The sequence below is a fragment of the Xenopus tropicalis genome, chromosome 9 (genome assembly GCF_000004195.4).
Source record: "Xenopus tropicalis strain Nigerian chromosome 9, UCB_Xtro_10.0, whole genome shotgun sequence".
Classification (NCBI taxonomy): Eukaryota; Metazoa; Chordata; class Amphibia; order Anura; family Pipidae; genus Xenopus; species Xenopus tropicalis.
This window is the reverse complement of record NC_030685.2, coordinates 52,778,750-52,790,896: the sequence shown is the minus strand read 5'-3', so window position 1 is coordinate 52,790,896 and position 12,147 is coordinate 52,778,750. Positions and strand designations below refer to the sequence as shown.

General features: G+C 36.3%; 1 protein-coding gene and 1 long non-coding RNA gene across 3 annotated transcripts in view; one reads left to right on the top strand and one right to left on the bottom strand.

The window, feature by feature from the left end:
• Nucleotides 1-12,147, bottom strand: part of dnah7 (dynein, axonemal, heavy chain 7) — an 86,595-nt gene that overhangs the window by 2,090 nt on the left and 72,358 nt on the right. For both annotated transcript variants that reach the window (XM_012971042.3, XM_002937720.5), the window contains exons 52-63: nucleotides 11,179-11,373; nucleotides 10,531-10,623; nucleotides 9,740-9,916; nucleotides 9,301-9,462; nucleotides 8,696-8,896; nucleotides 6,414-6,575; nucleotides 4,959-5,144; nucleotides 3,896-4,033; nucleotides 3,305-3,535; nucleotides 1,722-1,874; nucleotides 449-626; nucleotides 113-216 (exon numbers count right to left, since the gene is read on the bottom strand). In XM_012971042.3, coding sequence (XP_012826496.2) covers nucleotides 113-216; nucleotides 449-626; nucleotides 1,722-1,874; nucleotides 3,305-3,535; nucleotides 3,896-4,033; nucleotides 4,959-5,144; nucleotides 6,414-6,575; nucleotides 8,696-8,896; nucleotides 9,301-9,462; nucleotides 9,740-9,916; nucleotides 10,531-10,623; nucleotides 11,179-11,373 — 1,980 coding nt within the window. The remainder of the gene's footprint in view (nucleotides 1-112; nucleotides 217-448; nucleotides 627-1,721; nucleotides 1,875-3,304; nucleotides 3,536-3,895; nucleotides 4,034-4,958; nucleotides 5,145-6,413; nucleotides 6,576-8,695; nucleotides 8,897-9,300; nucleotides 9,463-9,739; nucleotides 9,917-10,530; nucleotides 10,624-11,178; nucleotides 11,374-12,147) is intronic.
• The window catches only part of LOC108648879, a 29,960-nt gene continuing 29,791 nt past the window's right edge, over nucleotides 11,979-12,147 (top strand). The window contains exon 1 of the long non-coding RNA XR_001925338.2: nucleotides 11,979-12,098. This is a non-coding gene — a long non-coding RNA (uncharacterized LOC108648879). The remainder of the gene's footprint in view (nucleotides 12,099-12,147) is intronic.

Sequence of the window (12,147 nt, the reverse complement as noted above, 5' to 3'; positions counted from 1 at the left end):
AGTCTCCATAAGTGTCCTACAAGGTTCCTGTATCTCAGCTGAGACACACATAAAGGTGTTAAGCAAGCTGTATTAATGTTTTAATTGTATTAAAAAAAGAAATGGTACAAACCACTGGCACTGTGTCATAAAGAATCTTGGGGAATGATTCTCCTAATTTCTTTGTTTTTCTGTCCCAGCGTGCTCCATCTAGAAAGAGTCCATGTATATAAACACCTATGAGGGAGCAAGTAAAAGGGCAGTTAACCTTTTATTTATGTCCAAAATACTTGCAACAGTCAAGTGGAAGGAGAGACAGATACAGCACTCTATTTAATAATACATTTAATTGTGTGTAAATCCATGGCTAATAAAACAATTGGTCACATGTTGTTTCTAGCACCTTAAAATAGTGGTTGCCAAATTGTTCTGAACCAAGGGTATCGAAATAAAAGCTTGGACCTCTTACCATCCTCTGGTGCATGCTTGTACTCCTTGTCCTCCAAAACCTCAAAATCAAAGCCCAGTAGATCTATTGGAATAGTGTATTTGCGGGCATAATTCTGTTGGGCTCCAGTTAGAAACGCTTGTGTAAAGAAAAAGCCAGAAAGCCAAAAAACAGGGGGTGTTCCATTTTCATACCAATCCTGTTAAGGTGAAAAGTGTATACTGTAAATATCAGAAGTAGCAGTGAGCACCACTCTGGCCTGTCAAACTGAGATCCTATTGTTATCTGGTGAGTTATGTTTCTATAGCTGGATATGATGTTCATGGGTGTGACACCCTTATGTAACAGACCCCACACACTGCACTGGAGATGAAGCCACATGCTTTGAAATTGAACTTAACATGGTTTAACTTTTAACTACAGTAAACATCACATCACCAGTACATCAAGTCTGGTTGTACAGCCCCTAAAAGGGGTAGCTGACCTTAAATTAGCTTTTAGTAGGTGTCTTTGAAGATCCAGGTCATATTATATCTACAGTAATAAGTCAAATCAACTTGACTTGCTGTATTTCTTCTTCAGAAGTTTCCTAGTAAACTGACTCTTTCTCAATTTAGAATGATTTGTACAAAGATCTTCTTGGCACATACAGTGCTGCTTTGGCACCCCTCCCTGGAAGGTTTAATAACACCTCAAAGCTCCAATCATGCTTATACACCAACTTATACATCAACTCACCTTCATGAGATCCCTGACCCCATGCTTATTGGAGCAGGATTTAAGGGTATTTGTACAAGTTGTTCTTAATTGAGAAGCCAGTTGGATGACTAGCAAAATGTCTCTAAGAGACAAAAATACAACAAGTACAGTTGATTTGACTTATTATTGCGGATAACTTTTAGTACAATGTAGGCAGAATTTTCAAGCTGATAAATCTCAAATTATAGTTGGAAAAAATAGAGGGTTTTTAGCTTTCAATTTTTTCAAACTTACAGAATTATGCTGCAATTTTTCAATTTACAGAAAAAAAAAAACATACCTGAAGTTGAATAAATTTGTTCACATGAACATGTCCTGGAAGTAATATTTGTATGCACTAATTACGACAATTTGCACTCTGGACATGTTCTGAATTACTAATTGGTTTTAACTATGTCTACAACAGTTGACACAATGTAATAGGTGTCGACAAATATTTTATGGTTTTACTCGTAATAAAAGTTAAGTCTTAACCCTGTCGGATAAAGCACAAAACCAATGTTCTCTTTGTCTGTTGTTACTTTTATTTTCTTACCTGCAAAAATTTGAGTCTTGCCAGAAAGTCACTGACGTAGCTGCCAAGGGGTTTTAGGCTTGGGTATGATTTCTTCATCCACATTCCTGGAATCTTGCCTTTTAGAATGCTGCTCACTACCTCTTCAAGATCTGCAGACATCACCACTAATCCCTATGATTTATAAGAACACATATCCAGTATTATAAGGTTAGATGTTGACACAGCAGCATAACTGCTTGTTGGGCATTCCCTGTGATTGATTAGTCCCCTGACTAGAGTTTTTAATTCAGTGTCTTTGTGCTTGTAGTTCTCTCATTGGGCCCCACAAATTGTGCAAAGCTCTGGAAATGTAATCAATGCAGTGAGACTGATTGGCATGGACATTGCACATTAAAGTTAAGCAATAGCATGTGACTGACAGCTAAGTACCCTATGCAGAGCTTAGAATATTTTTAAAACAGCATCACTACATAGTAATCTCATAGGGTTCACAAGCCTATTGCTTTTCAGCACAGTGACAATGTGCAGCAACAGTATTACAGGTAATTTTAGTGAGCCCCCACACTGCTGACTTAGAGTAATCTATTGGATGGGAATGAAGGGTCTGTGGCTAAATAGCTCTGTGGTGCTCTGCCCTATCAGTTATACAGAGTTACTATGCTCACAAGGCCATGTTATGCACAAAATGTAATATTTCTATCATAATTCTGATGTTCCTGATGCCAGAAGTTCAAATTTCAGTGTTTGTTACCAGATTTCATAGTAACAATACATCAAAGTAATTTAGTATGAAAAACTACACATGCCCATCAATTTCAAACCTTCTGAAACCTGCCTAACTGCTATTTACTCCAGAGGAGGAAAAAACATCTGAAGCAACATGGTACATGGTAACCATGCATATATTGGCCTGCATAGTTTTGTGCCTTCTGCAGACACTGGTACATTACCTACTTTCTGTATTGCAGACAATTACATTTGTCTGACATGGTCCATGCATCAAAAAGCCATGCTGATCACTACTGATAATGCCATTCTCCAAAACAGAAACTTGAAGTGATCCCTCAAATAACTTTACCACTACATATGTCAAACAGGAATTAAAACAGCTTTCCTCCAATCCAGGTGAAAGCGAGTTAATAGAGGCCTGGCTAAGACTTGAACTAAGCTCTCTGGAGGGTGAATTCAATCAGGCCCTGGTGGCATGTTCACATTAATTTTGAGTTAACCTTCATGTATCATATGACAGAGCTGAGACAAAAAGAACTAATTAAGCATATTTGCTTTTCTGAGTAATGTATAATTATTTCCTCTTTTAACTGAGCCACAGTTTCAACATTCATCTCTTTCCCAGTGATATGTTTGTATTCACATTTCTTTAAGAGCTTTCATGTTACAGATTTTGTTGTTAATATGCTCAGAATACTATTCCTGCTGATATTATAAGCTGCCAGTTGTTGCAAAAGCCCATAACCTGTATTCCATTGTGTTTAGGCAAGAAAAGTCCATGTGCCTTTTTCTCAACTGACTACCAACACAAACAAGAAAATGCTTTTTTTTTATTGAGAGAATGACCCCTGTATTCTCCTGTTATGACATACCTTTATTGCTTTCTGTATGTTGATGCAAGAATCTCTAATGGTGGACAAAAGCTTATTAAATCGTCCCATTTCCTGAACAAGCACAGTGTTCATGCTTTGAGTGTAAGTGGTCGGATACCTTCTCATGGCCGATTCAGTGTCAAAATTACTGGGAAGCTTACTTAGTATATCAGCAGATACTTCAAAAACAACTTCATCTGAAGATTTTGCTCCACCACCCGAAGACCGTGACTGTGGAAAAAAAACGAATCATCAGAATCTACAGAACATAAGCACAAAAATAATTGCCTCTAGCCAATCCAATGTTTAATCATCCTTTAGTTATTCATTCATCTCTATGCATTTGTAATAACAACAGGTAATCATTTTTAAAAAACAATGTGTGAAAGGATATATATATATTTTTTTCAGGTGCACTGGCAAATAGGATGACATTACACTGTATTCACTGCATGTGTAGGATCATTGGCTCCTTCAGAACTGCATAACAGTGGATCAGTACAATCTGTCTGTTTGTGTATGGATGCAAATCAGGTTTACCAACTGTTTTTAGCTTTTTTTATAATAAAAAATCTTTATTTTCTTCCATACCTGAGTGAGAAGAATATTATCAAACAGTTGTTGAGTTTCAGACTGGTCCTTGGTAATATCAGCATTGGCATTCATGCCAAAAATCTCAGGTGATGAATTTAAAGGAAGGGTTTTGGTATACTCTATATAACTGTCGTACTGAAAGAAAAATAAATTAGAATGTAAACAAAATAAACTGCCCATATTATATCTACTACTATATTGTGCATATATTGTGCATAATTCTAAGAATCTAAATGATCATCACTGGCAGGGGAGTTTGTACATGCATGTACAATCATTGACCATACACCCTACCAGGGACCCCAACTCTGTGCAAGACCAACTCATTGGTATTCATTACCGACTGGCCAATGTGTGTAAATGCAATGGTGGGCAGTCTGATTTAGCACAGCATGTGTTTGCTATGTGACTACATCAGTGCCAGTGGGTAGTGGAAATTCTTTCTGAGAAATACTGACTGTTCAGCAGATCAACTTATTCTGGCTGTGATACATCCATAGTGCATTATGTCTTGACCTGGCATGACATGATAAGGTTAAGAGCATCCACTATTTTTTGTAATGCAAGGCATGACTAGAGGACAGTTCATAAGGACTTCATGACAGTCATGGCAGAGTGTTAGGTTACGGATGTATGCTTGGCTAGGCAGTACAATATGACATCTAAACAGGTAGAGGTAAATAGAGATAAAGTGGTAAATAGCTTTTGACATCATAATATTTTGCTCAGTCACTATATGTATTGATTAGAAGCACACATTAGTTAGTGTAATATTTGTTATATTTAGTACTTATGGGTATTACTTAGCACACTATGAGTTAAATTCATTAATTATGGCTATACAGTATATTTTACAGCTCTTTTAATCTGTTGGTCAACATTTTTCAGTTAATATGAGTTTTGCTTTAGTCAGTGGAAATGTTCATGAGTAGCAAGTATGTTTAACATTAGCACTTGCTGAATAAAATGAACCAGGAGAAATCAACCTAAGTAACAACAAAATAAACAATATGAGCCATAAGCCTAAAACTTCAAGAAAAACCTTGTCACAGTTACTTACATCTCCATCGGGTGGCGCATAGTAAATGCCACTTGAGTCAAAGATGTAATTTGGGTTTTTATTCATTTCAATGTTGTAAAATTTATTCAGAATGCTGCGCAATGCACGTCTGTCCCAGTCATCTGTTACTCTTCCTCCGTAGTTGCACTCTCCTGTCATGTACTGTAGAGCATCATAGGGTACTTCCTATAACATAAAAATATACCAATGCTTAGTACTACTTACAAACAATGGTAAAACAGAGGGTTGGGAGCGAGTAGAGCTGAGCACTGAATAACAGAGTCTAGTATAACGTGCCTCACCCAGCCTAACAGATGGGTATGGGGGACATATCTAGCTTGTTAATTTTTAGGTCAACATCACAGTTAATCAATACAGAGATATGTGAGTGTATGATTTCTGGATATTGTATAGTTCAATGTCTTATTCACTAAAGATCCTGTAAAACAATTTGAATGTATGTAAAATGTCTGCATACATTGCTCTAAACTATCTTTACCACATAGGTTGTGCTGTGATTGGTTAGTTAAATCATATGAACTTCCATAAATACTTTTTGTAAATGTCTAATGGGATCTATCACATGAACTGGTACACTGAGATACTCATGCATTATGCTTAACTGCGTTTTTCTTTTTTCCACAAGCTGAGCCCGCAAATACAGAAAATAACATTAGACAGGGTAATTATACTGATCTACAAGCAAAACAAAGCACAACCAAAACAGCCACTAGCAAATATATTTATGGCATCTGTTACCTGGAAACCTGCTATCCAAAAAGCTCCGAATTATGGGATGGTCATCTCCCATAGACTGCATTTTAAGAAATTAATTTAAATTTTTAAAAGTGATTTCCATTTTCTCTGTAATAATAAGACAATACCTTGTACTTGATCCTAACTATGATATAATTAATCTTTATTGGATGCTCTTATTGTGTTTCTTTAATGTATACATTATTTTTTAGTAGACTTAGGCTGATGTCAGACGTGGCATATTATCGGCAAGCGGAAAAACCCTTGGCGAGAATACGCCACGCTACTGTAAATGCATCCTACCTGTGCCTGCACCCTCAGGCACAGGTAGGATGCATTTACAGTAGCGGGGCATGTTCTCAGCAAACGTTTTTCCGCTTGCCGCAAATACGCCACGTCTGACATCAACCTAAAAGTATGGTGATCCAAATTAAAGGGGAACTCGCAATCCCAGGTCCTAAGCATTCTGGATAACAGGTCCCATTAACTCTAGATCTAGTTCTACAATGGTTTATAGACATTGTACACAAAACTTGCAGTGACATGCCGTAGTACTACAGGTGTGGACCAGTAGTACTACAGGTGTGGACCTGTAGTACTACGGCATGTCACTGCAAGTCTTGTGTACAATGTCTATAAACCATTGTAGAACTAGATCTAGAGTTAATATCACAAGGCTGTTATTTCATTCATTATTACCTCATATTGATTTAAAAACATGTGGAGCTGTTGAACACTGATTCTCATATCTGTTTCGTTGAATTCATAAGGTATATTCCATCCCAATGGGCCAAACTTCCGTCTCTCTTGAACTAAAGCATGAAAGAAGCATAGGCCGTACAGCAGCTTTTTGAACTCCGGCTAAAGAAAAGGAAAATACAGAAATGGATATAGTACATAACAAGTACATTATATGAAGGTACTACATGTCACGTGGGATTTTTTTTTCATAAAAGTAAATACTGCTAAAATTAAACTGAGAATGGGCCTTCAGAGAACCTGACATTTTAAGCCCTCTCAAAACAATTGGATGGAGGCAGTGGCAAATAACATAGAGGTTATAGGTTTATATTGAAAAAAGAAAGGGCTAATGGGGAAAACTGCCATAGCAGGGGAGCTTCTAGGGCCAGGTTGTACCTATTGCACTCTTTTAAAGGAACAGTAACACCAAAAAATTTATATATTTCAAAGAAATTAAACTATAATGTACTGCTGCCCTGCACTGGTAAAAGTTTTTTGTTTGCTTCAGAAACATTATTAGGGTTTATATAAACCCTGGTGTGTAGTCATGGGGGCAGCCATTCTAAAGAAGAAAAGGCACAGGTTATATAGCAGCTAACAGATAAACCCTGTAGAATACAATGGTGTCTTATCTGTTATCTGCTATGTAACCTGTGCCTTTTCTCCTTTTTTCCAGCTTGAATGGCTGCCCCCATTGGCCACACAGCAGCGTATTTATATAAACTATAGTAGTTTTCCTGAAGCAAACACCCCAGTTTTACCAGTGCAGGGTCACAGTACATTATATTTCAATTACTTTAAAACACTTTCATTTTTTGGTGTTACTGTTCCTTTAATTTATAATGGATTGTCTAGCCTGGAGTATTGTCTGCCCTGACTATAATGATATCATAATGGAACATTTACTGAACTGAAGGCAGTGTGCAAATTGCAGCCATGGTTTGCACTTTTCTTCTGGTTTTGCAGAATTGCTACAGGTCTCTGTGCATATATATCAGTATTTTGAAGAGTAGTTTTTAAACATCAGTATCACATAATGTATAATAATGTATTACCAAATCAGGCATAGTGGTACAACTAATGTCTTCCTGTCTATTATTATGTTTCCACTAATCAAAATTGTTCAGTATTTAATGCATGCTTGTCCCTCTTATGATGTCATAACACAAAGCCTAGCCTGACATATTAATTCAAATGTCTGATTACCATGCCATAATGCATAGCATAATAAAACATAGCATTACAAAAACTAGTGTCAGTGTTATGATATCATAACATATCCGCTGCAAATGTCTTGCACTACTAGCTAATACATGCTCTACCTCTCATGATGGCATAGCCAGTTGTTACATGTCTGCCCTTATATAATAATGAATCCTTAAACCAGAATTACAGTTAAAACACCTTACAGCTCATTAATGACCGTAGCTGCAGTGTGCAAAGTGCAATGTCAGACACAAGTGGCCATATTTTTACTCTACAATGCAGCATTTTTTCAATTTATTTTAGTCAATTATGGCTGTGAGAATATGTGTATTGTGCAATTTTATCCAATGCACCCAATTCTGCACAACTGCACTTGCACTTGGACATGAACTGAACATAATTTTCGCTATTTTCAGGATTGCATAATTATCTAGCACTCGGCATCACAATTACATCTGTCCGTGATTCTGCATTTATTGGCACAGAATGGGTCCACTTAAGCAAGCTACTGTGGGAACCATGGATCTACCACCACCTTGGTGGCGGTAGTTCCAGGGTTCACTTGTGCATGATTTTGAACAGGAGGCAGGACAAAATCATCCCTTAATAGGATTGCAGCACTGCAGCACTATTATGATCTTAAAGTGTATCGCCTAGCCAGGAATATCAGTACAAGTATGTGTCCTTACTATGTATCCTTACTATGTGTCCTTACTATTATCATGTCATAATTCATTGCTTTGTCAGGCATATTATTATTACAATTATGTCAACCTTGACACTTATGATGTTAAAATACATTCTCTAGGCATGGCTAGCACTACCAAACCTCATGCATACTTCTTATGAAGTAAGATAATGTATTGCCTAGCCAAGTACATCAAAATAACTTATGTCATCCATAACAAATATGATATTATAATACATCATCTTGCCACGTCGTGGGCTGCAACACCAATTGCATTATTTAACTGATGTCAAAATGCTTTTGGCCTTTCATAACTGGATTTCATAAATTATTAAATATTGCTTACTAGTTTTTTGCAACTGGTGAAAAATTCTGGATCAGAAATGGGATCCATCAGGTATGAACGGATGATATTAGAGCGTAAGCCTTTGGGTGCCTCATTAGTCATTTTTACGCCATTCTGCAGTACAGATACAGGGAAATTTGGTGATGGATAGCTTGTAAGCCACAGACGAAAATCTGGATGTGTAGTGTCTGGGTTAAGTTCCTGTGAAAAGATAAAGAAAGCATACAATCCAATTTGAAATGAGATCAATATGTAACACACGAGACCCGTTAATATTGAAAGTATCTGGTTTTTTAAAGAATAATTCTAGAAACAAAAAATATTGTTAAATCTGAACTATATTTGGGGATGATATTTAATTCAAAGAGAGAAGATTTAGAAATGTATTTCAAATGTTTTGGCTTAAGAATGACAAATGCTATTATTTGTATTGATTAACTGCACAGAATATGTGATTCACATTATTCACTAATAAAAAATTCACTTGAAAAGTAGTCCTTTATTGTTATCTTTATTTACATGCTGAAGTTGGGGGGAAGCAGCCACTGATTGGGGAAAAAATAGTGTGAAAACAAACTGAACAAGATTCACACAAAAACATTTACCTCACAAACTTTCTCCAGCATTGGCATCCATGATGTGGCTAAGTGACAGTTCTGAAGAACTACCCAGCTGCCTTCTTTTATTGCCTTTTCTGTCATGCGCAGGGCTATTGGTCCTTGCCCTTGCCCAAGAGATAGAGAGCTCAGCTTTCCACCCCCAAAGCCCTTTAGTATACAGTAAAAGAGGTAAAGCTTAGTTTAATCTGAAGAACACAATACAACATTGGAGTAACATTGGTAACCATTTACAAATAAATAGAATAGAAGAAATGTATATATGTGTATATATATTTGTATAAAATGTATACAATCCAAACACTTTATTATGCTAAAACAGATCTTCTTTCTGTAAGTGAGATTAATGCCATGTCTACAGAAATGAAGGACCCTTATTTATCATTGTCCCAGCCTGCAAATCTTCAGATATCATTTGCCAGCATACCTGATCATCGGCAAACTTTAGCAGAGCTGCCATCGGATCAGCACCAGGAGACAGCACAAAAATTAATGGTGCACAGCAGTGGCTATCACCAAAAGCCTTAGAAAGATCAAAAGGCGGTGGTTCAATAAATGGCTTTCCCAAGTACGAAGATACAAATTCCTGCACCATTGGGATTATCTAAAGAGAAATGAAGTATTGTTTGAGTCAGCAAGTAGCATGTGCGATTTATCATAAATCTAAACAAATAACAGTTACAAACCAGTTTGGATTAAGTAAAGCAAAATGAGGTTTAAAATTGTTTTTTTTCTGACTGTGATCCCCCACAAAACTAAATAAAATGATAAATACTTAATGATGGCATATTAATGTCATCTTCTGGATTAGTACTGATGGAAGATGTAATATGGGGTTATGTCTTTATTACTCTCAGCTAATACTGGGAAGAAGAAATAAGTACTTTATATTTTGTACTGTTTAAATTAAAGGTTGATTGTCTTGCTACAGTTTGATTTCTTTCCAAATGATCTCATCTCATTTCAATGTAAGTCCCCTACAGATGTTAGTAGAAAAAGTATATATACCATCCTATCTGGTAAATGATACTAGATTAGTGTAGATTTGGGGGTATAGATATATAAGGATATCACTGACCAACTTTAACATCACATTCTATTCTCATTTTAGAATTCTATATCCAATAGTCTTCTAGTATTTTGTACTATTTGTTGATTGATGGCTGCTTTCTAATTTCAAGACACCATGCATATAATATTATAAATGAAAAGACTTACTTTATCTGGCCTTAGGCATCTGATCATCAGCATCCTTTGAAACTGGCCTAATTTTTCTTGCCAGTCTGGAGGAAAAGTACTATGGTGCGGTTCCTAAAAGTGAAGACACATTACCCTTATTTGTGACTTCCCACAAAACATTAAAAAAATATTAAGTTCAGCTTTATCATTTTTAAAGAATTTCTAATACAGGTATAAGGCCGTTATCCAGAATGGATTAAATATTAATTAAACCCAATAGGATTGTTTTGCATCCAATAAGGATTTCTTAATCAAGCACAAGGTACTGTTATTACAGAGAAAAGGGAAGTCAATTTAAAAAATTTGAAATTTTTTATTACAAAGGTGTCTAATTTTGGAGCTTTCTGGATAACTGATCCTATAGCTATACTAACATTTAACATTTTATAGAATAATTTCCATTCCAAAAAATATAACGGGATAATTATATATGTGCTGAGAGAGATCAAGAGAAAGAGATAAGAATTATCCAAAGCATCCAAATAACCAATAAGGGATTCTTTTGTGATTCATTGGATCTATCATAAGTGGTTAGTTTAGGAATGCAATTAATACCAGTCTTCCCATAATTACATCCCTAATCATTTCCCATTTTCTTTGGGAAATGTTATACCTTGTTATACTTACCAGGCTATCATACACTGCCTTCCAGCCATCTCTGAGGCGCATAAAATCCTTGCGAATGCCTTTGAAAAGCAAGATATTATCTAGACGGCACACTTCATCCCATGATTTCTGAGGGAGCCATGTGCAAGGATTAGAGTGTGGATTGTCCAGTCCTATGCCGCCAGTTAGCAAAAACTTCCATTCCTCTTCATCAATCTAAATAACAGAACAACAGTTAGAATATAGACTCTAGATGCATTATGTTGGTTGTCTAATACAAGGAAACAAAATGATTATCTGAAACTAGGAAGCTTGGTAGTAAATTTTTTTATACAGAATACAATTTTAGAACAAAAAATTTTACTAACTAAATAAAATATGTAACACTTAGGAAGAAGAGTGAGAGCTGCCATTTGCAGGAGCATACTGAGCAAGTTAGCACTGCCTAGCATTTTGAGTTAGACTAATCTAAATATTTTATTCAATTACAAACAGGCTCAGGTTTATTATTGCAGGGATTGATTTTGTCAGAGGGGATATATGTATGTATGTATGTATAACTTTATTTATAAAGCGCCACAAGGGTATGCAGCGCTGTACACAGGGAGGACAAGTGATATAATAAATAAATACAATAAATATATATACCGGTATATATAAGTGCCATGTGGTATGAGACACAGTAGGAATGAGTTCCCTGCCCCGTAGAGCTTACAATCTAAGTGATATATCCTGGATGGCAGGTGTATATCCCCCTTTTTTAGGTTTTCACCCCTTTAAGAACCACACCTTTAAGAGAGCCCCACAGGGTTAACCAAAGTGGGTGTGGGTTGGGCAGCCATGGAGTTTTTAGGGAAGTGTGTGGAAGCAGGAGCTGCATGTGGGAGCTGTTTTGCTGCTAAAAACCCTGAGAGACCAGCCTGTTCAGTCTCCCTGCATAGGTATAGTAGGTTTATTTATTTATTAAGGTGTCCTATAACATAAGGTTCT